General features: G+C 45.8%; 1 protein-coding gene and 1 long non-coding RNA gene across 2 annotated transcripts; one reads left to right on the top strand and one right to left on the bottom strand.

Annotated features, from left to right (window-relative positions):
• Positions 1-962: 962 nt before the first annotated feature.
• On the bottom strand, positions 963-23,197 carry LOC140420009 (uncharacterized). Its single transcript, XR_011946132.1, has 2 exons — positions 23,044-23,197; positions 963-1,337 (listed from the first exon to the last, which is right to left on the bottom strand). It is a non-coding gene; the product is annotated as an uncharacterized lncRNA (long non-coding RNA).
• Positions 2,417-12,139, top strand: LOC140420008 (uncharacterized). Its single transcript, XM_072504035.1, has 2 exons — positions 2,417-2,729; positions 5,451-12,139. Exon 2 carries the CDS (start codon positions 5,810-5,812, stop codon positions 6,740-6,742), a length of 933 nt encoding a protein of 310 aa, XP_072360136.1. The 5' UTR covers positions 2,417-2,729; positions 5,451-5,809; the 3' UTR covers positions 6,743-12,139.
• Positions 23,198-24,737: the final 1,540 nt, after the last annotated feature.

Raw genomic sequence — 24,737 nt, 5'->3', positions numbered from 1 at the left:
AAAATTAATTGGGCACTCTAAATTTAAATAAATAAATAAATCTCCTCTGCAGTCTCTCTCGTGTGATCACATCCTTCCTGTAATATGGCTGTGGTCTAACTGGTGGTTGATGCAGTTCCAGCACAATCTCCCTGTTCTCATAATCTCAGCCATTGTCTACCAAAGGAAACTATCCCACCTGCCTTCCTAAGCACTGAAGAGAGTGAGAGGCAGCTGAGAGAGACAGAGGGAGAGCGAGGAAGCAGAGGGAGTGAGAGGCACCAGAGAGAGAGAGAGGAGCAGCAGAGACTGAGAGAGGCAGGAGAGAGAGAGGAGAGACCAGAGAGACAGTCTAGTCAGTAACAAAAATAAGTAATGGAATTGAGTTCAGACATGGATCTGCATGAACTGACACCACTTTATTGACAGATTGACAAGATGGTCACTGTACTTGAATCAATGTTATTCACTTTTGGAATTGAATGAATAAAGGGTAGATTAACTATATCACAATCACCCAGTATAAAATATGTCTGTTTAATACAGAACAGGGTTAAACCCAGTGTCCAATATTAGAAGTCTCTGTGGCTGTTGGACGCCTGGTTTCACTGTCCAGCTGACAAGCCCACAGCTTCAGTGAACTCGTCTACCCAGGGTCTGTTTCTAAACCCTCATCACAACATATTACCTGGTTAGCTATTGTGTATATCATCATGGTCAGACAGCTCACACAAAGCTCAACCAGAAATTATGGTTCTTCTTTCTACTGATCCCAGCTACTACAAGGGGTCACAGCATCTCCTGCCCTCAGCTCTGTTACTGGGCTGTCATTGACATGAGCAACAGAGAGACAGCAAGTTGCCTGAGGCTGAATGGGAAGTTGAAACTTGTGACTCAAAACCAACTGTGTAAGATCTCTGAAAAGATCAGGAATTTTAAAAGATAAATTCTAAACCCAGTGAACAAATTAATGAGTCATAAGACAAAAACTTCAGGTTTTATTACTTTTACTGCAACAAACTAGAAGCAACAATGCCTTAACACTATTTTAATAGGGAACGTATCCCTTAAACTATAAAAAGAATGTAGCCCTTTTACTTTTAAGACAATCAAAAATCACACTCCATGGTTACGTCGCTGAAGTTGTCACTCAATTCTCCTGGAACCAGCCCAATGTGATTCTTCGTTCCTGTGTTTACTTCCATTCTGTTCCTTCGCCTGACTGGCAACCCTTAACCCCAGAAGTGTCTTTTGCAGTGATGGTTTTCCTGATGATATTCAGGTCCTGATAAACCAAGTGACTCTTCCAAACCCCGAAGTGGCATTCGTTTTTTTTCTGCAAATCTTCATCTAATATCCTGAAAAAGGAATTTATAAAAGGAAATTGAGAATAGGCAATTCTAGTTTCCATCCAACAGACTCTCCCTCCATTCTCACTCTGTAATATCCATCCTCCTAATTCTCTAAAGGTGCTGATTCAGGCTGACTGACAGATCCCTGCTCACTGCTTCCCGTCTTGGAGAGGCCTGAAAATCTCCATGCAGACTGAACTCAAAATGTATGGAACATACAGACTAGATTCACTTCCTTTCTCTTCAATTGCTGCAAGTTACCAATGACCCCTCAGGATGAGAAAATAAATGAAAAGATAAAGCAGACTTGGAGCGGCTGCTGCCTCTTCGGCATTCCAGAACGATAAGCGGTAGCAAATTCAAAACAGTTTTAATTTTTAAAAAAAATTTAGAGTACCCAATTATTTTTTTGTCCAATTAAGGGCCAATTTAGTGTGACCAATCCACCTTCTCTGCACATCTTTGGGTTGTGGAGGTGAAACCTACTCAGACACAGGGAGAAAGTGCAAACTCCACACAGTGACCCAGGGCCGGGCTCGAACCCAGGTCCTCAGCGCCGTAGACAGCAGTGCTAACCACTGGGCCACAGTGCTGCCCTATTCAAAACAGAGTTGAGGTGAAACTGCTTCTCCCAAGGGCTGTGAATCTGTGGAATTCACTCCCCCAGAGTGCGGTGGAGCTGGGACACTGAGTAAATTTAGGGAGGAGTTGGATAGATTTTTAATTGGGTTGAAGGGTTCTGAAGAACTCTCAGGACGGTGGAGATAAGGCCAGGATGAGATCAGCCAGGACCGAGCAGACTCGATGGGCCAAATGGCCTAATCCTGCTCCTATATCTAATGAACTTCTGAAAGGGGAGACATTGATTTGATTCCCAGATGTTGCCCAGAGGAGGAAGTTTTCGTCTGAAACTCATTGTCCAACCTCCACATTGTGACATCACAAATGTGCTCATCCTCTAAATCAGCCAATAGGAATCGATCCGTTCCGCGGTGACGTCACTGTATTAGTGCGCACACGCCGGCGCGCGGACACGCGAGCCCCGCCCCCACCCTTTGTTCCCTCTCCCCCAACACATTCTCGAGACGGTTTCCAGGCAACCGGCTGAGAGTTCCGGCCGTCGGTGATCTCCTCCTCCCCTGACCCGGGACTGCGCATGTCTCAGGGAGAGGGGAAGATGTGCATGCGCCGCGGAGCTAACTTCCGCTGACCTTTCCGCTCAGGTGTTGACCAATGGAAAGATTTGGAGGACCGGAAAGACTCTGCCCCTCCGCCAATCAGAGCTCCCCCATTGTCTCAATGCGGAAATTGGACATGGAGGTTTCTGCTGAGCAAAGCTGTTGTTCCTCCAACCCTGAATGAGCTTGAGCTTCACACAGACTCCAGTCTCCAATATCTGTGAGTAAAACTATTTATTTTCTCCCCCTTTCCATTTCTTTTCTCATTCTGACCTTCAATTGGTAACTTGCAGCAACTGAAGGGAAAGGAAGTGAATCCAGGAAGGGTGCAGACTCTGCAAAGCTTGGCCCAGGTCTCTCTCTCTTAAAGACATTGACATCCTTTGCTCCCTCAGCTTGACACATTTATTTGTCTGGCTAAAAGGATGTTCACAATTAAAGGGCTGGTTTCTCCAGGAGATGGTTGGCATTTAAGGGGTCAGTAAACAGGCTAAATCCAACCCAGCCAATTATTTCCCTGTCAGAACATTCTCCATCATCAGCAAAGTGTTGGAAGGAGTCATCAAAGATCTGATTAAGTGGCACTTATTCTGCAATAACCTGCTCCTGGACGCTCAGTTTGGGTTCCGCCAGGGTCTCTCAGCTCCTGACCTCATTACATCCTTGGTTCAAACTTGGACGAAAGAGCTGAATGCCAAAAGTGAGGTGAGAGTGACTCCCCTTGACATCAAGGCAGCATTTGACCGAGTATGGCATCAGGAGCCCCAGCTAAACTGGAGTCAATGGGAATCAGTGGATAACTCTCCACTGGTTGGAGTCATACCTGGCACAAAGGAAGATGGTTGTGGTGATTGGAGGTCAATCATCTCAGGTCCATGACATCACTGCAGGGGTTCTTCAGGGCAGTATCCCAGGCCCAACCATCTTCAGCTGCTTTATCAATGATCTCCCTTCCATCATAAGGTGAGAAGTGGTGATGTTTGTCGATGACTGCACAATGTTCAGCACCATTCTCAACTCCTCAGATAATGACGCAGTCCATGCCCAAATTCAGTAAGACCTGGACAATATCCAGACTTGGGCTGATAAGTGGCAAGTTACATTCGCACTACACAAGTGCCAGGCAATGACCATCTCCAAAAAGAGAGGATCTAACCACCACCCCTTGACATTCAGTGGCATTCCCATCGCTGAAACCCGCACAACCAACATCCTGGGGGTTACCATTGATCAGAAACTGAACTGGTCTAGCCATATTAATACTGTAGCTACCAGGGCAGATCAAGGGCTGGGAATCCTACGACGAGTAACACGCTTCCTGATACCCCAAAGCCTGTCCACCAGACATCTACAAGCACAAGTCAGGAGTGTAATGGAATGCGCTCCACTTTGCTGGATGAGTGCAGCTCCAACAACAAAGAAGCTTGACTCTATCCAGACAAAGCAGCCTGATTGATTGCACCCCCTTCCACAAACATTCAAACCTTCCACCACCGACAAACAGTAGCAGCTGTGTATACCATCTACAAGATACACCAGTAACTCATAAAGGTTCCTCAGACAGCACCTTCCAAACCCACAACCACTACCATCTAGAAGGACAAGAGCAGCAGATATCTGGGACCACACCACCTGGAGGTTCCCCTCCAAGTTACACACCACCTTGACTTGGAAATATATTGCCATTCCTTCACTGTCCCTGGGGCAACATCCTGGAATTCCCTCCCTAACAGCACGGGGGATGTGGAGCAGTGGTTAGTACTGCCTCACGGCGCCGAGGTCCCAGGCTCAATCCTGGCTCTGGGTCACTGTCTGCGTGGAGTTTGCACATTCTCCCCGTGTTTGCGTGCGTTTCGCCCCCACAACCCAAAGATGTGCAGGGTAGGTGGATTCGCCACGCTAAATTGCCCCTTAATTGTAAAAAATGAATTGGGTATTCTAAATTTATAAAAAGCAAATGAAAAAAAACAGCACAGGGGATGTACCTACACCTCCAGGACTGCAGCAGTTCAAAAAGGCAACGCACCACTACTTCGGAAGGCCAACTGGGGATGGACAATAAATGCTGGCCTAACCAGCATTGTCCACATCCCGTAAATTAATTTTAAAACATTTAATATCGGCAGAGATTTGTCTAGTGTTGTTATATAGTATGTATTATATATATTATTGATGGTTCTGTAATAACATCCATGCATTATTATTTCTAGTTTTGTAAATAGTACTGTACCTACATTATATATTTCCAGTCATACAGTCATTGCAGCACTGACAGAATCCATTTGGTAACTCAAGTCAATGCTGACTCTCTGTACAGCAATCCAGTCAGTCCCATTCCCCCTCGATATCCCTGTTCCCCTGCAAATTTATTTTCTTCAAGTGACCATCCTATTTTATTTTAAATTATTGATCATCTCGACTTCCACAAACCTTGTGGGCAGTGAGTTCCCTGTCATGACTACTCCATGGCTAAATAAAATTCTTCCTCCGATTTCCCTATCTCTAATCAGTAAGTGTACTTGTCTGGAGATTCTCTAGTCTTGTACAGGTTTTAGTGAGTTTAGATTTGTTGATCAGCACCTTCAGGAAAATTGGGAGGGAAAGTAAGTGAATACAGTCTGTATATTACGCACATTTTTCATCCAGTAATCTAGACATATATCTGTCTGGCAGCCTGCATGAAGATTTTCAGGTCTCTGTGTCCAGGACAGGAAGCAGTGAGCTTGGATCTGTCAATCAGCCTGAATCAGCACCTTCAGGAGAATTGGGAAGGTGAATATTAGATACAGCAGAGTGAGAATGGAGGGAGAGTGTGTGGGATAGAGATTTAGAGCATTTCAGGGAAAGACAGAGGAAAGAATGTTCGATAGAAACTAGAATTGTCTGTTCTGAATTTCTATCCTGTACTAACAATGATTACTATTGTAAAATCTGTTTGCAGGAAGTTCGAACGAGAGGAGTTTGAGGCCGATATCTCAAACTAAATATCACGTCAAGAACTGACTGAGTCACTCAATTCTTGGGATCATCGGCCTTAGAATCTAGAAGGAGAAATGTTTGTCTATTCTGTCTGCTTCAAGAGATTTTAAACAACAGTGTGTCTGGAAAAGCACTGAGACACACACACACACCCGTGTGAGACTGTTACAGAGCACTGACTGTGGAAAGAGCTTTAACCAGTGACACAGCCTGAAAACATACTACACCATTCACATCAGGGAGAGACTGTACAGGTGTTCAGTGTGTGGACGACGATTGAACTGATCGTCCAACGCGGTGAGACGCAAGATCACCCGGACCATGGAGAAACCATGGAAATGTGAGGATTGTGGGAAGGGGTTCAAAGCCCTACACGAGCTGGCAAGGCATCAACGCAGTCACACTGGAGAGAGGCCGTTCACCTGCTCTCAGTGTTTAAAGGGATTCACTACCATTGGCACCCTGCAGAGACACAAACTAGTTCACACTGGGGAGAGACCGTTCACCTGCTCTGACTGTGGGAAGGGATTCACTCGGGTATCCCACCTGCAGACACACCAGCGAGTTCACACTGGAGAGAGGCCTTTCACCTGCTCTGTGTGTGGGAAGGGATTCATTGACATTGGCAATCTGCGGAAACACAAACGAGTTCACACTGGAGAGAGGCCTTTTACCTGCTCTCAGTGTGAAAAGGGATTCACTGACATTGGCAGCCTGCGGAGACACGAACGAATTCACACTGGAGAGAGGCCTTTCACCTGCTCTCAGTGTGAAAAGGGATTCACTGACATTGGCAGCCTGCGGAAACACGAACGAGTTCACACTGGGGAGAGGCCATTCATCTGCAATGTGTGTGATAAGGGATTCACTCAGTCACACCACCTGCAGAACCACCAGCGAGTTCACACCGGGGAGAAGCCGTTCATCTGCACTGTGTGTGATAAGGGATTCACTCGGTTATCCCACCTGCAGACACACCAGCGAGTTCACACTGGAGAGAGGCCTTTCACCTGCTCTCACTGTGAAAAGGGATTCACTGACATTGGTAACCTGCGGAAACACGAACGAGTTCACACTGGAGAGAGGCCTTTCACCTGCTCTCAGTGTGAAAAGGGATTCACTAACATTGGCAGCCTGCAGAGACACGAACGAGTTCACACCGGGGAGAGGCCATTCATCTGCACTGTGTGTGATAAGGGATTCACTCGGTTACCCCACCTGCAGACACACCATCGACTTCACACCGGGGAGTAGCCGTTCATCTGCTCTGTGTGTGCTAAGGGATTTGCTCAATCATCCAGCCTGCTGAAACACAATGTCACTCACACCAAGAGCAGGCCCTTTAAATGCTCTGACTGCAGGAGGGGTTTCAAAAGCTCACAGCTACTGATGTCCCACCAGCGTGTTCACTCTAAGGAGAGACCGTTCAGCTGCTCTCATTGCACAAAGAGCTTTAGAACCTCATCCAACCTGATGAAACACGAGCGAGGTCACACTGGGGAGAGCCCGTTCACCTCTCCGACTGGGAAAAGATTCACTCAGTCATCACTTGCTGAGCCACAATGTCACTCACAGCAAAAAGAGACCTTTAAATGCTCCGACTGTGGGAGTGGGTTTAAAAGCTCTCAGGTACTGCTGTCCCAACAGCGCATTCACACTGAGGAGAGACCGTTTAGCTGCTCTCACTGCATAAAGAGATTTCAAACATCATCCACATTGCGGAGACACCAGCGAGTTCACACTGGAAAGAAGCCATTCACCTGCTCTCACTGTGGGGAGGGATTCACGCAATCGTCCAACATGCTGAGACACCAAAGGGTTCACAAGTGATGTTGGGTTAGATTCTGCTGTTATTCCTGCTGTTAATCACATCCAGGACTGACCCTGGAGTGGGTGGACGGGTTTTTCTCCTCGTCAACTCCTGGTGCTCGGATGTGGCGACCCTGGCGAACTACTGCTCCCCGGACCTGGAATACCCGACTGTGAAGTACCGTCCATACTACCTTCCATGGAGTTCACTTCTGCCATCATCACGGCGGTCTACATCCCACCCCAGGCGGAAGTGAAGAAGGCGCTTGATGAATTGTAGCCGCTATAAATAACAATGAAGCAGAATACCCGGAGGCCTTGTTCATCGAGGCCGGGGACTTTAACCAGGCCAACCTCGAGTGTACTGCCAAAACTCCACCAACACATCTCCTGTCCCGACACGGGCCCCAACATCCCTGACCACTGCTACACAAACATCAAGGGCGCCTGATGCTCCATCCCCTGACCGCACTTCGGAAAATCGGACCACAAGACGGTGCTCCTTCTCCCGGCATACAAGCAGAAATTGAAGCAGAGAATCCGGTTAAGAAGGTTGTGCAAATGCTGGTCTGAGGCAACAGAATAGCTCCCACGTGACTGCTTGGAGTCAGTGGACTGGTCCATATTCAAGAACTCAGCAGGCAACATAAACAAGTATGCCAGCACCATCACAGACTTCATCAGCAAGTGTGTAGAAGATTGTGTGTCAAAGAAGGTAGTACGTACGTTACCCAACCAGAAACCATGGTTTAATCGGGAGATTCACTCCCGACAGAATGCCACGTCTGAGGAGATCAAGACGGGCGATCCTGACCTAATCAAGAGATCTAGGTATGACTCCGCAAAGCCATCACAGACTCCAAGAGACAATACCAGACTAAGCTCGAATCACAGATTCACGACATGGACTCTCGTTGGTTGTGGCAAGGCTTAAATAACATAATGGGTACAAAGTAAAGCCGAGTAGAGTCTTCAGCAGCAGTGCAGCCCTCCCAACAAACTCAATGCATTCTATGCTTATTTCGTGCAGGAAACCAACAAACTGCCCCAGGAGCCTTGGACACACCCATACCCACCGTCACAGCCTTCAAAGTCAGATTGGCCGCCTTGAAAGTGAACCCTCGGAAAGCGACAGGTCCTGATGGAGTCCCTGCCGTGCACTCAGATCCTGCGCGGACCAACTGACAGGTGTGTTTGCGGACATCCTCAACCTCTCCCTACTCCGTTCTGAGTTTCCCACTTGCTTCAAGAAGATCACCATCATACCGGGGCCAAAGAAGAATCAGGCAAATCTCCTATGAAAGGAGATTGGGGAAACTAGGCCTCTTTTCTCTGGAGTTTCAATGAATGAGAGGGGAATTCATTGAAACTTACAAAATCCAGAAAGGAATAGACAGGGTGGGTGCAGGTGAGAGGTTTCCCCTGGTTGGAGAATCTGGAACCAGGGGACACAATTTCAAAATAAGGGGGAAGCCACGTAGGACCGGTCTCGGAGGAGACATTTCTTTACTCAGAGGGTTGTGAATCTTTGGAATTCTCGACCCCAGAGGGCTGTGGGAGCTCAGTCACTGAGTGTGTTTAAAGCAGAGACTGACAAATTTGTTTTTTTTTGTTTAAAAAATTTAATAGTACCCAATTATTTCTTTCCAATTAAGGGGCAGTGTAGCGAGGCCAATTCACCTCCGCTGCACATCTAATTCGGCTGTGGGGCTGAGACCCACAAGACACGAGGAGAATGTGCAAACTCCACATGGACAGTGACCTGGGGCCAGAATCGAACACAGGTTCTTCGTGCCGTGAGACAGCAGTGCTAGCCACTGAGCCACCGTGCTCCCCAACTGACAGATTTCTAAATATCAATAACACAGGGATATGGGGATAGCGTGGGGGAAAAGACATTGAAGTGGATGATCAGCCATGATCGTATTGAATGGTGGAGCAGGCTCGATGGGCTGAATGACTAACTCTGGTTCCGATGATATAAAGATAGGTAGGAAAGTAAATTGTGAAGAGGACATAAGGAGGGTACATAGAACATAGAACAATACAGCGCAGTACAGGCCCTTCAGCCCACAATGTTGCCCCGAAACAAAAGCCATCTAACCTACACTATGCCATTATCATCCATATGTTTATCCAATAAACTTTTAAATGCCCTCAATGTTGGCGAGTTCACTACTGTAGCAGGTAGGGCATTCCACGGCCTCACTACTCTTTGCGTAAAGAACCTACCTCTGACCTCTGTCCTATATCTATTACCCCTCAGTTTAAAGCTATGTCCCCTCGTGCCAGCCATTTCCATCCGCGGGAGAAGGCTCTCACTGTCCACCCTATCCAACCCCCTGATCAAAGTGGTACAAAGGGTACAAAGTGATATAGATAGGTTACATGAGTGGGAAAATATCTGCCAAAAGGAGAATAATGTGGGGAAAATGTGAAATTATCCATGTTGGCCAGAAGAATAAAAAAGCTTCTTTTCAAAATGGTGAGAGATTGCAGAGCTCTGAGGTTCAGAGGGATCTGGGTGTCCAAGAGCATGAATCACAAAAGGTGAGTATACAGGTACAGCAAGTAATTAGGAAAGCTAATAGAATGTTATTGTTTATTGTGAGGGAAACTGAATACAAAAGTAGATTATGCTTCAGTTATACAGGACATTGGTGAGACCACATCTGGAGCACTGTGTACAGTATAGCTCTCATTTAAGGAATGATGTAAATGTGTTGGAAGCAGTTCAGAGAAGGTTGTGAATCTATGGAATTCCTTGCCCAGTGAAGCAGTAGAGGCTCCTTCATTAAATGTTTTTAAGATAAAGATAGATAGTTTTTTGAAGAATAAAGGGATTAAGGGTTATGGTGTTCGGGCTGGAAAGTGGAGCTGAGTCCACAAAAGATCAGCCATGATCTCATTGAATGGTGGAGCAGGCTTGAGGGGCCAGATGGCCTACTCCTGCTCCTAGTTCTTATGTTCTTATGTTTACTGGACTCATACCTGGAATTGGAGGCTGGTCTTATGAGGAATGATTGGACAGGCTGGGCTTGTGTTCAATGGAGTTTAGGTGACTTGATTGAACCGCATAAGATCCTGAGGGACTTGACAGGGTGGCTGTGGAAAGGATGTTTCCTCTTGTGGGAGAATCTAGAAATTGGAGTCACTTTAAAAGTAACAACTTGCCCATTTAAGGCGGAGGAGAACTCTTTTCTCTTCAGAGGGTCGCGAGTCTTTGGAACTCTCTTCCTCAAAGGGCAGTGGAAGCAGAGTCTGTGAATATTTTGAAGGCAGAGCTGGATAGAATTTTGATAGGCAAGGGGGTGAAAGGTTATCGGGGGGTTAGCAGGAATGTGGAGTTGAGGTTACAATCAGATCAGCCGTGAATGTATTGAAAGGTGGAGCAGGCTCGAGGGGCCGAGTGGCCTACTCCTGCTCCTAATTCGTATGTTATGACATCCTTTATAATAGATTGTAGCATTTTCCCTCCTACTGATGTCAGGCTAATGGGTCTGTGGTTCCCGTTTACTCTCTCCCTCCTTAAATAGTGGAATTACATTTACCACTTTCCAATCTGCAGGAACCATTCCAGAATCTATAGAATTTTGAAAGATGATCACCAGTGTATCCACTATCTCTACAGCCGCCTCTTTCAACACTCTGGGATGTAGAGCAGCAGCTTTTGGGGATTTATTAACTTTGAACCACATTAATTTCTCCAGTACTACTTTTTCACTAATACAAATCTCCTTCAGTTCCTCGTGCTCACTAGTCCGTTGGTTCTCTCGTGCCTTTGGGCCGATTTCATGTCCTCCATGAAGACAGACACACATTGTTTAGATTCTCTGCCATTTCATTGTTCCCCATTATAAACTCTCCTGTCACTGCCTGGAATGGACCCACATTGGCCTTTGCTAATCTTTTCCTTTTCACATTTTAAAGGAGCTATTCCAATCGTTTTTTAATGTTTCTCGCCAGTTTGCTCTCATATTCAGTTTTCTCTTTTTGAGTTTCTTGATCCTCCTTTGCTGAATTCGAAGAGAAGTTTCCAATCCTCAGGGTTACACTTATTTTGGCAACTATATGAGTGATAAGATCTCTTATTTTATCTTCAATAAGAGCCCAAGATCTGGTTGATTGGAGGTGTCCAGAAATACAACTTTATTGCTAATTATCCACCTTGCTTCTCTTACATAAAAATAAATCAAAACTTAGATTCAATAAAACATCAAATCATAAAGGGAGATAAACGAAAACCGAAGAAAATATTAGGAAATGAATAGATGGTTCAGAATTTCTTAAAGCATGAATACAGAACAAACTTTAGTCATGAAACTTTATTCTTAAATAAATTCTTATCAATGGTCTAACCCCCTTATTGGTTTCAAATTCTCAGCTGAGGCTTCCTGATTTATTCAAATAACTCTCTGTCACATTGGTCATTACTTAAGATTCATTAATGTCTATCAAATTAATTAAATGTCTACATGCTCCCGCCACGTGTACCAATCCTCTGAAGATAAGGTGTTCTGCATTAACCTTGCTTGTTGCTAAGGTTTTGCTACATATTGTAAATGTTTGTGTTACTAAAGCTGCAATACTTTTTCATTACTAGATGTATTTGTAGAACAATGGTTTATTCACTACGAGAACTTTTATGCAACTTTTCTTGAAACAGTGTTAGATTCTGATACATAATTAAGTTCCTGTGCAGCAATTCTCATGTTTTTATCTGAAACAATGACTTTGCCTTGTGTATATTCCATTTTCTGTCTGTATGTATACTGAATTTAAAAATTATACTGCATTGATTCTTCAAGGTACCAATAAATCAGTGAAGCAATAAATCTTTAATCGATTAATGAGCCTCTTCCTTTGACCCAATGGAATCTTTAATTTTTCTTATTAGCCACGGTTGCGTCACATTTCCTGTTGGAATTTTGTTTCTTAAGTGAATCTATAGTTTATGTAAATATGAAATAATTCCTTAAATGCTCGCGATTACCTATGTATCATTATACATTTTATTGTAAGTTCCCAATCAACTTGCCCCTCATAGCTTGACAGTTTCCTTCTAAGACAGAACCATGTAACCACCAAAGCCTATCTTCATCTAAACCTGCATTCTTTCAGGGTTTCAAACAGAAACAGGAACTATCTGTCATCTACCTTCCAAACACCCTTTCACTCTGTGATCCTTTATGAAATTTGTCACAAGGCCAGTCCAGCAGAAAGAAACCCTCCGACCCTCCCCATTGACCAACTGTGAGAATGAACAAAATGCAGTCCTGGATGTAATTGAGGAGCAACAATAACAGCAGAATCCAAACCCTGTAATCAATTGTGAACTTGTTGGTGTCTCAGCAGGTACAAGGAAACACAGAATCCCTTCCCACACTGAGAGCAGATGAATGGCCTCTCCCCAGTGTGAACCCACTGGTGCCTCTGCAGGTTGGATAATTGAGTGAATCCATTCCCACACTGGGAGCAGGTGAACGGTTTCTCCCCAGTGTGAACTCGCTGATGTCTCTGCAGGGTGAATGACTGACTGAATCCTTTCCCACACCGAGAGCAGCTGAATGGCCTCTCCTCAGTGTGAATGTGCCGATGAGCTTCCAGTGCAGATGGGGCTTTGAATCCTTCCCACAGTCCCGGCATTTCCATTATTTCTCCATGTTCTGAGTCTCCTTGTGTCTCTCCAGGTTAGACAATTGAAGCCTTACCCACACAGAGAACACGTGTACAGTCCCTCCCCGCTGTGAATGGGCGATGTTTTGTCAGGCTGTGTGTCTGGTTAAAGCTCTTTCCACAGTCAGTGCTCTGGAACACTCTCACTCGGGTGTGTGTTCCCCAAGGAATCAAGTGACTGTCATAACAAGAAAATGAAATGAAATGAAAATCGCTTATTGTCACAAGTAGGCTTCAAATGAAGTTCCTGTGAAAAGCCCCTAGTTGACACATTCCGGCGCCTGATACGGGAATTGAACCCGCATTACTGGCCTGCCTGGGTCTGCTATAAAAGCCAGCTATTTAGCCCACTGTGCTAAGATGTGATGTTTGTGATTTCTGTCTGTAAATCCTCCTCTTATAATATCCTGGAAGAACAATTTACAAAAGTCATCTCTGTCAGCATAGGATAGAAATTCAGAACAGACAATTCTAGTTCCTATGGAACATTCTTTTCACTCATTCCCCAAAAGCTGTACATCTCCATCCCACACACTCTCCCTCCATTCTCTCTCTGCTGTATCAAATATTCACCCGCCCAATTCTCCTGAAAGTGCTGATTCAGGCTGACTGACAGATTCATGCTCACTGCTTCCTGTCCTGGACACAGAGATCATAACAAATAGGAGCTGAAGTCGGCTATTTAGCCCATTGAACTTGTTCAACCCTGTAATGAGCTCAATGGCCGATCTAGCTCAGCACCATTTCCCCACACTCTTTCCCCATATCTCTTGGTGACTTCAACATCTCAAAACCTATGAATCTCGATCTGGAAAATACTTGATGACTGAGGCTCCACAGTCCTCTGGGGGAGAGGATTCCAAAGCTTCACCACATCCTCGAGTGAAGAATTCACTCCTCATCTTAACTTTCAGTCCATTTTCCTACCTGTTCCCCATGACCCTCAACTCCCTCGTCAATCAGAATTCTGTCTAACTTCACGGCACCAAGGACCCAGGTTCGATCCCGGCCCCGGCCATGGGGAGTTTGCACTTTCTCCCCGTGTCTGTGTGGGTCTCATCCCCACAACCCAAAGATGTGCAGGGTAGGTGGATTGGCCATACTAAATTGGCCCTTAATTGGAAAAAACATGAATTGGGTACCTTAAATGAAAAAAATATGTTTTGGTCAGGTGGGGGAGGGGGGTGGGGTGGGGGGGGGGGGGCGTTACAATCAAATCCAGTGACTACCCGCATGTACTTTGTGTCAGGTTGGGGTCAATGTCCACCCCCTCCCTTTTCATCCGAGTCTCAGGAGGTTGGAGATGGCTCCAAACGAATAATGGCGAGCGCAGCTCCCACAATCTCCCCATGCTGGAGAAACCACTTGATCCCAGGTAGGTGGGTAGTCTGGAACTGCACATGTCCAAAGGAGATGGGCCTTAATTGAAACAAAAGACTGGGCACTTATAATAAAACAAATAATTCTGTCTAGCTCATCGTTGAATATATTCAATTACTCCCCCAGACTCCACTGGTCCCTTTAGGAAACGAATTCCAGAGATAAACAACCCTCTGAGGTAAGAGAGTACTGAAAATGTATAACATGGTTACATTACTATATTACAAGACTAGAAATAATAAATGTACTTTATAGAACCAATAATAATATATCAAATCTGTCCCTTATAACAACACTGGACATTTCTCTGGCCGATGTTAATTTACTGTACCGAACAAAGAAATGTACAGCACAGGAACAGGCCCTCCGGCCCTCCAAGCTCCTGCCGACCATGCTGCCCGACTAAACTACAATCTTCTACCCGTCCTGGGTCCATATCCCTCTATTCCCATCCTATTCATGTATTTGTCAAGATGCCCCTTAAATGTCGCTATCGTCCCTGCTTCCACCACCTCCTCCGGTAACGGGTTCCAGGCACCCACTACCCTCTGCGTAAAAAACTTGCCTCGTACATCTACTCTAAACCTTGCCCCTCTCACCTTAAACCTATGACCCCTCGCAATTGACCCCTCTACCCTGGGGAAAAGCCTCTGACTATCCACTCTGTCTATGCCCCTCATAATTTTGTAGACCTCTATCAGGTCGCCCCTCAACCTCCGTCGTTCCAGTGAGAACAAACCAAGTTTATTCAACCGCTCCTCATAGCTAATGCCCTCCATACCAGGCAACATTCTGGTAAATCTCTTCTGCACCCTCTCTAAAGCCTCCACATCCTTCTGGTAGTGTGGCGACCAGACTTGAACACGATACTCCATGTGTGGCCTAACTAAGGTTCTATACAGCTGCAACATGACTTGCCAATTCTTATACTCAATGCCCCGGCCAATGAAGGCAAGCATGCCGTATGCCTTCTTGACTGCCTTCTCCACCTGTGTTGCCTCTTTCAGTGACCTGTGGACCTGTACTCCTAGATATCTCTGACTTTCAATACTCTTGAGGGTTCTACCATTCACTGTATATTCCCTACCTGCATTAGACCTTCCAAAATGCATTACCTCACATTTGTCCGGATTAAACTCCATCTGCCATCTCTCCGCCCAAGTCTCCAAACAATCTAAATCCTGCTGTATCCTCTGACAGTCCTCATCGCTATCCGCAATTCCACCAATCTTTGTGTCGTCTGCAAACTTACTAATCAGACCAGTTAACATTTTCCTCCAAATCATTTATATATACTACAAACAGCAAAGGTCCCAGCACTGATCCCTGTGAAACACCACTAGTCACAGCCCTCCAATTAGAAAAGCATCCTTCCATTGCTACTCTCTGCCTTCTATGACCTAGCCAGTTCTGTATCCACCTTGCCAGCTCACCCCTGAGTGAAGCTCAATCTCATTCAGGGTTGGAGGAACAACAGCTTTGCTCGGCAGAAACCTCCAAGTCCAGCTTCCGCATTGAGACAATCGGGGAGCTCTGATTGGCGGAGGAGCAGTATCCTTCCGGTCGTTCAACTCTTCCCATTGGTTGCCAGCCGCTTGAAGACAAAGGGAAATGGATGATGGCCACGGATGCAGTCTTGACCTCAAGAAGAGCGGTCCACGTGCCCAATGGAATAACCTTTTTCCGCATGCGCAGCTGACTTCTCCCTTGGACATGCGCAGTCCCGTGCTCCCTGCCAGCACTGCGGATAAAGCGGTTTCTCGAAGGCGTGGGATTGTGGGAGGCCAACCCGCCATTACCCATACTGAGCCCAGTCTCCAAATTTCAGAGACTGGGATGAAAAGTGAGGAGGAGGGATGGCAGTAACCCCGCGCTAACGCAAAGTAATTGTGGGCAGTCATTGGTTGTGATGCCCTCCTTAGGAAAAGTTATTTTAAAAAATTAAAATAGCCAATTAATTTATTTTCCAATTTAAAAAATAAATTTAGAGTATCCAATTCTTTTCTTTCCAACGCTGGGACAATTTAGCATGGTCAATTCACCAACCCTGCACATCCTTTTGGGTAGTGGGGTGAGACCCACACAGATACAGGGAGAATAGCAGAGGGCAGTAGAGCAGAGCTGCTGATTGGCTGTTGCGGGGAAATTTGCATTCGTGCATTGTGGTCACCTTAACTTAAAGGTGTACCTGAGTAAGAGACCCTAGGTGTTCAAGTGAAGGCAAGCATCCTGCAGAGGGCAGTAGAGCGGAGCTGCTGATTGGCTGTTGCGGGGAAATTTGCATACATGCATTGTGGTCACCCTAACTTGAAGATGGTTTGTGGAGGACCTGTTGTCAAGTGTCACTCAAGTGACTGCTGGGTAAGTAGTAAAGATTTAAATTATTTGCGCAGGCCAATAACAGCTGATTGCTGGTGGTGAGAAGGGGCTTCCCTGTCAGATTCTTCATGCACACCCGAAGGCTCTGCGCCAATGCACGCTGCCCTCAGAGTGGCTGTGGGGGAAATGAGACGGTCACACACCTCCTTGTGGAATGTGCCTTTGCAAAGATGGTCTGGAGAGAGATGCAGTGGTATTTGTCAAGGTTTATCCCGAACAGATCTATGACACAGGACTCTGTGCTCTACGGACTGTTTCCAGGGACACACACTGAGACAAATATCAACTGCTGCTGGAAGGTCATCAACTCGGTGAAAGACGCGCTTTGGTCTGCCCGAAACTTGCTGATCTTCCAGTGCAAAGAATTGTCCTTGACCGAGTGTTGCAGACTGGCACATTCCAAGGTCCAGGACTACGTGCTGAGGGACGCACTCAAGCTTGGGGCAGATGCCGCCAAGGCGCAATGGGGAAAGACCACTGTGTAAGGTCTTTCCAGCAAATGTACACCGAGGGGCGGGTAACAGTGTAAACCCCCCTCGGTCTGGGCCACCAACACTCCAATGTATAAAACAAACATGACAATGTAAATATTTAAGAAGGAATTGTAATGTAAACAGTGATATGTGTATAATATTATCAAAATTGAATCGAATGGAAGAAAGTCAAGGCAATGTGTAACTCTGATGGAAATGTACAGCCAAGACAATTCGAAATGCTCTGTAATGCTTATGATAAATTTTATGAATAAAGTATATTTTTTGAATAAAAATAAAAATTAAAAAAATAACAGCTGATTGCTGTTTTCCTCTGGGGCACAGTGGTTGCTGGTTAAGTGTTTTATTTTTACCTGTATTTAAGTTGGGCAGTTTCTAAACCCTAGACACTACACTTGTAGTGTCCCCTACCCTTCCACCTCCTTTAACCTAAGGAGTAGAGTGAATAACAAGTAAGCTCTTTCTTTCTTTTTTTTATCTAGAGGGGAAGGCAGGGAAGGCAGTGCGATGTTCCTCCTGCAGAATGTTTGAGGTGAGGGACGCCGTCAGTGTCCCCACTGATTTCATCTGTGGGAAGTGCACTCAGCTACTCAGAAACCGTGTTAGGGAGCTGGAGCTGGATGAACTTCGGATCATTCGGGAGGCAGAGGGTGGTCATAGGTAGAAGTTTCAGGGATGTAGTTACTCCGAAGAATAAAGATAGATGGGTGACGGTGAGAGGGGCTGGGAGGAAGCAGTCAGTACAGGGATCCCATGTGGTCGTTCCCCTTAGTAACAAGTATACCGCTTTGGATACTGTTTGAGGGGGGGGGACTTACCAGGGGTACGCCATGGGGTACAGGTCTCTGGCACAGAGTCTGTCCCTGTTGCTCAGAAGGGAAAGGGGAGAGGAGTAGAGCATTAGTCATTGGTGACTCCATAGTTAGGGGGATATATAGGAGATTCTGTGGGAACGAGAGAGATCCAAGTGCCAAGGTCCGTGATGTCTCTGATCACGTTTTCAGGATCCTTAAGGGGGAGCCGCCCCAAGTTGTGGTCCACATAGGTACCAGCGACATAGGTAGGGATAGGGATGTAAGGCAGGAATTCAGGGAGCTAGGGTGGAAACTTAGATCTAGGACAAACATAGTTATTATCTCTGGGTTGTTACCCACGGCACGTGCTAGCGAGATGAGGAATAGGGAGAGAGAGGAGTTGAACACGTGGCTACAAGGATGGCACAGGAGGGAGGGTTTCAGATTCCTGGATAATTGGGGCTCATTCTGGGGTAGGTGGGACCTCTACAAATGGGATGATCTACACCTGGACCAGAGGGGTACCAATATCCTGGGGGGGGAAATTTGGTAATGCTCTTCGGGAGGGTTTAAACTAGTTCAGCAGGGGATTGGGAACCTGAATTGTAGCTCCAGTATACAGGAGGTTGAGAGTAGTGAGGTCATGGGACTGCGATGTTGTGGCCATTTCGGAGACATGGATAGAGCAGGGACAGGAATGATTGTTGCAGGTGCCGGGGTTTAGATATTTCAGTAAGCTCAGGGAAGGTGGTAAAAGAGGGGGAGGGGTGGCATTGTTAGTCAAGGACAGTATTACGGTGGCAGAAAGGACGTTTGATGAGGACTCGTCTACTGAGGTAGTATGGGCTGAGGTTAGAAACAGGAAAGGAGAGGGCACCTTGTTAAGGATGTTCTATAGGCCTCTGAAAAGTTCCAGAGATGTAGAGGAAAGGATTGCAAAGATGATTCTAGATAGGAGCGAAAGCAACAGGGTAGTTGTTATGGGGGACTTTAACTTTTCAAATATTGACTGGAAACACTATAGTTTGAGTACTTTAGATGGGTCTGTTTTTGTCCAATGTATGCAGGAGGGTTTCCTGGCACAGTATGTAGATAGGCCAGCGAGAGGAGAGGCCATATTGGATTTGGAACTGGGTAATGAACCAGGACAGGTGTTAGATTTGGAGGTAGGTGAGCACTTTGGTGATAGTGACCACAATTCGATTACGTTTACTTTAGTGATGGAAAGGGATAAATAAGTATATACCGCAGGGCAAGAGTTGTATCTGGGGGAAAGGCAATTATGATGCGATGAGGCAAGACATAGGATTCATCGGATGGAGAGGAAAACTGCAGGGGATGGGCACAATGGAAATGTGGAGCTTGTTCAAGGAACAGCTACTGCATGTCCTTGATAAGTATGTACCTGTCAGGCAGGGAGGAAGTGGTCGAGCGAGGGAACCGTGGTTTACTAAAGCAGTCGAAACACTTGTCAAGAGGCTTATGAAAAGATGAGACGTGAAGGTTCAGTTAGGGTGCTCGAGAGTTACAAATTAGCTAGGAATGGACCTAAAGAGAGAGCTAAGAAGAGTCAGGAGGGGACATGAGAAGTCTTTGGCAGGTAGGATCAAGGACAACCCTAAAGCTTTCTATAGATATGTGAGGAATAAAAGAATGACTAGGGTAAGAGTAGGGCCAGTCAAGGACAGTAGTGGGAAGTTGTGCGTGGAGTCCGAGGAGATAGAAGAGGTGCTAAATGAATATTTTTCATCAGTATTCACACAGGAAAAAGACAATGTTATCGAGGAGAATACTGAGATTCAGGCTACTAGACTAGAAGGGCTTGAGGTTCAGAAGGAAGAGGTGTTAGCAATTATGGAAAGTGTGAAAATAGATAAGTCCCCTGGGCCGGATGGGATTTATCCTCGGATGTTCTGGGATGCTAAGGAGAAGATTGCTGAGCCTTTGGCTTTAAGTCATCTTTGTCTACAGGAATAGTGCCAGAAGACTGGAGGATAGCAAATGTTGTCCCTTGTTCAAGAAGGGGAGTAGAGGGAACCCCGGTGACTATAGACCAGTGAGCCTTACTTCTGTTGTGGGCAAAGTCTTGCAAAGGTTTATAAGAGATAGGATGTATAATCATCTGGAAAGGAATATTTTGATTAGAGATAGGCAACACGGTTTTGTGAAGGGTAGGTCGTGCATCACAAACCTTATTGAGTTCTTTGAGAAGGTGACCAAACAGGTGGATGAGGGTAAAGCAGTTGATGGGGTGTATATGGATTTCAGTAAAGCGTTGGATAAGGTTCCCCAAGGTAGGCTACTGCAAAAAATACAGAGGCATGGGATTCAGGGTGATTTAGCAGTTTGGATCAGAAATTGGCTAGCTGGAAGAAGACAAAGGGTGGTGTTGATGGGAAATGTTCAGCCTGGAGTCCAGCTACTAGTGGATCTGTTTTGGGGCCACTGCTGTTTGTCATTTTTATAAATGACCTTGACGAGGGCGTAGGACGATGGGTGAGTAAATTTGCAGATGACACTAAAGTCGGTGGAGTTGTGGACAGTGCGGAAGTTTGTTACAAGTTACAGAGGGACATAGATAAGCTGCAGCGCTGGGCTGAGAGGTGGCAAATGGAGTCCAATACAGAAAAGTGTGAGGTGATTCATTTTGGAAGGAATAACAGGGCAGCACGGTAGCATTGTGGATAGCACAATTGCTTCACAGCTCCAGGGTCCCAGGTTCGATTCCGGCTTGGGTCACTGTCTGTGCGGAGTCTGCACATCCTCCCCCTGTGTGCGTGGGTTTCTTCCGGGTGCTCCAGTTTCCTCCCACAGTCCAAAGATGTGCAGGTTAGGTAGATTGGCCATGATAAATTGCCATTAGTGTCCAAAATTGCCCTTAGTGTTGGGTGGGGTTACTGGGTTATGGGGATAGGGTGGAGGTGTTGACCTTGGGTAGGGTGCTCTTTCCAAGAGCCGGTGCAGACTCGATGGGCCGAATGGCCGCCTTCTGCACTGTAAATTCTATGAATTCTATGAACAGAAAGACAGAGTACTGTGTAATGGTAAGATTCTTGGTAGTGTGGATGAGCAGAGAGATCTCGGTGTCCATGTACATAGATCCCTGAACGTTGCCACCCAAGTTGAGAGGGTTGTTAAGAAGGTGTACGGTGTGTTAGCTTTTATTGGTAAAGGGATTGAGTTTGGGAGCCACGAGGTCATGTTGCAGCTGTACAAATCTCTGGTGCGGCCGCATTTGGAGTATTGCTGCAATTCTGGTCGCCGCATTATAGGAAGGATGTGGAAGCATTGGCAAGGGTGCAGGGGAGATTTACCAGAATGTTTCCTGGTATGGAGGAAAGATCTTATGAGGGAAGACTGAAGGACTTGAGGCTGTTTTCGTTAGAGAGAAGAAGGTTAAGAGGTGACTTAATTGAGGCATACAAGATGATCAGAGGATTAAATTGGGTGGATAGTGAGAGCCTTTTTCCTCGGATGGTGATGTCTAGCACGAGGGGACATAGCTTTAAATTGAGGGGAGATAGATATAGGACAGATGTCAGAGGTAGGTTCTTTACTCAGAGAGTAGTAAGGGCGTGTAATGCCCTGCCTGCAACAGTAATGGACTCGCCAACACTAAGGGCATTCAAATGGTCATTGGATAAACATATGGATGATAAGGGAATAGTGTAGATGGGCTTTAGAGTGGTTTCACAGGTCGGCGCAACATCGAGGGCCGAAGGGCCTGTACTGCGCTGTAATGTTCTATGTTCTATGTTCTCATATGCAAACTCCACACGGACTGTGACCCAGGGCCGGGATCGACCCTGGGTCCTCAGCGCCATGAGGCAGCAGTGCGGACCACTGTGCTGCTACATTTATTTTCCAATTAAGGGTCAATTTAGCATAGCCAATCCACTTGCTCTGCACATCTTTGGGTTGTAGGGATGAGACACGAGCAGACACGGGGGAACGTGCAAACTTCTCTTGGCGCCATGAGGTAGCAGTGCTAAGTACTGCACCACCATGCCTTCCCTCCCCTTAGCAAAACAGTTTGTTAACTTAAGGTGTAAAGATTTCGACACCTGGGTGACATATTGGGGAGGACAATAGGTGAGAGTGAAACTGAACCCAAGAGCCAGCACCTTCAGGGGAGGAGAATTGGGGAAAAGCAGGAGGAGGATAGTGGGATGAATTACAGTTAAAATAAATAGGGAGGAGGGAGTGCGTGGGGGGACAGAGCTTTATAGTTTGAGAGGGAGAAGGATGTTTCATGGCAAGTAGAATTTTGTATTCTGAATTTCTGTCATGTATTTTTGCTGCAGTTGTGTTGGCATCAGAGATAAAAATCTGTATTCCACCAACATTTTTTGTATTGATGATTACAGGATAGATGTTGACCAGGACGTCAGGAATAACTCCCCTGCTCTTCTTTGAAACAGTGACCTGGAATCTTAAACATACATCAGAGCTCGGTGTCATGCCTCATCTGAAATTCTACATTGCAGTTCACCTTCAGGACTGTAGTAAATAGTCATCCTTGGTTTTTATGCTCAAATCCTTGAGTAAGATATAAATACTGGGGCCTGTGATTCAGAGGCGAGAGTGCTTTGAACTGAATGCAACTGACAGTAATGACCATTTTTGTAGCATTTTAGAAGGGGAGCTTTTACAGACTGGAAACTAAATCAAATGTCACGGCAGGGTCTGATTGATGCGCTCGATTTCTCAGGTCATGAATATCATCAGTCTTTTTATCTTGGAGAAGTGATTTTTTGTTCTGTCAGTTTGAAACATGTTAAATGGGAGTGTGAATGGTAAAGCAGTGAAATACACACAGGGAAGTGAGAGTGCTCCAGAGCACTGACTGTGGAAAGAGCTTCAACCAGTTACACAGCCTGAAATAACATCGGACCATTCAGGTTTTGGAGAGACCATAGACGCGTGGTAATGTAGGAATTGTGGGAATGAATTCAAATCCCATTCGCACTGGAAACCCATCAACATTGTCACACCAGTGAGAGCTGTTTCCCTTTCCACTGACCTGCTGTTACGTTAGCGTGTTTACACCAGGGGGAGGCTGGTCACCTGCTCCATGTGTGGGAAGGGATTTCCAGATTCTGCCAACCACCAGTGAGTTCACAATGAGGAGGGGACATTCGCCTGCTCCCTGTGTGAGAAGAGATTCATTCAGTTATCCCGCCTGCTGTCACAACAACCCAGTCACACAGTGGAGAGGCCGTTCACCTGTATCCAGTTTGGAAAGGGATTCCCTGGGTCATCCACCCTGCTGAGACTCCAGCGAGTTTACCGGTGAGAACAGAGATTGCACTTTGCTGTTATTGCTGCTAATTACAGTCAGGACTGAAACGTGTTCATTCTGACATTATCTCAGTTGGTCTACATCGGTGTTTAGGCTCCACATGAGCTTCCTTCAATTCTACTTCAACTCCCCTGTATCAGGAGAATGTTCTATCTCTTCCCCCTTCATGTGTTCATCTAGGTTCCCCTTAAATATATCTGTCTCTCACCTCAACCACTTCATGTGGTGGCATGGTCCACATTCTAATCTCCCTGAAAAAAAGAACGGTTCCTCCTGAATTTATCAGTGATCATCTTTTCTTTGTTTCCACAATTTCTGGCCTCCCCCACAAGTGGGAACTCTTCATCTCAACATCAACCCTATAAAACCCCTTTATAATCTTAAAGTCTCTATCAGGTCAACCATCAGCCTTCTCTTTCCCAGAGAAAATACCACCCAGTCTGTTCAGTCTATTCTGTAACTAAAAACTCTCCATTCTTGTACCATCCTTGGGAATCTTTCTTGCACCTTGTCCTGGTTCTCTCTATCATTTTTATAATTATGGAGACCCAGAACTGCTCACAGTATTCTAAGTGTAGTCTAACCAAGATCTAACAAGCTGAACATGACTTCTCTGTATTTCAATGTTCTTCCTCAGCAAATGTGTCCCATGTACGGGCCTCATAATTCAGGAAGGATGTCAAGGCTTTGGAAAGACTGCAGGGATTTAGTACCGTGACAGGAATGAGGAACTTCAGTTCTGTGAAGAGGCCGAGGTTGTTCTCCTTAGAGCAGTGAAGGCCAAGAGGAAATCGGATAGAGTCACTCAATTCATCGGAACCTGAATATAATCAGCCTTTGAATCTAGAAGGAAAAATGTGTCTCTGCTCTGTCTGCTTCAAAAACTTTTAAATATTGGTGTTACTGGAAAGTGTTACAATGCATTGACTTAGGAAAGACCAGCCCAGTGTGTGTATGGACAAGGCTTCAACTCATTGTTGAACCTGGAAAGTTCTTAGCACCCTGCAACATGGGGAAAGTATGGAGCGTCTGCAGTAGTATGGAACCTTTGGGAACAGATTCAGATTTGCATTTGTGCTGGAAGCTCATCGATGCAGTCACACTGGTGAGATCGGTCACCTGCTCAGAGTGTGGGAAGAGATTCACTCTGTCCTCCAGCTCACTGAAATACCATGTCACTCACACCAATAACTGACAGTTTAAATGCTCTGAGTGTGTGAGTGCCTTTAAAAGCTCTGTGGAACTGATGGCCCACCACTCACACTGAGGAGAAACCGTTCAGCTGCTGTCACTGCACAAAGAGATTTAAAACATCATCCCACCAGCTGAGACACCAGTGAGTTCACACCAGGGAAAGACCGTTCATCTGCTCCAAGTGTGGTAAGAAATTCAATAATTCACCCAGCTGGCTAAAA

The sequence above is a fragment of the Scyliorhinus torazame genome, chromosome 5 (assembly GCF_047496885.1).
Source record: "Scyliorhinus torazame isolate Kashiwa2021f chromosome 5, sScyTor2.1, whole genome shotgun sequence".
Classification (NCBI taxonomy): domain Eukaryota; kingdom Metazoa; phylum Chordata; class Chondrichthyes; order Carcharhiniformes; family Scyliorhinidae; genus Scyliorhinus; species Scyliorhinus torazame.
The sequence above is the reverse complement of the archived record's forward strand: the minus strand, read 5'-3'. Positions and strand labels throughout refer to the sequence as shown.

Coding starts and splice junctions, on each gene's coding strand:
- LOC140420008 (XM_072504035.1), top strand. CDS start 5,810: ATGGAGAAACCATGGAAATGTGAGGATTGTGGGAAGGGGTTCAAAGCC.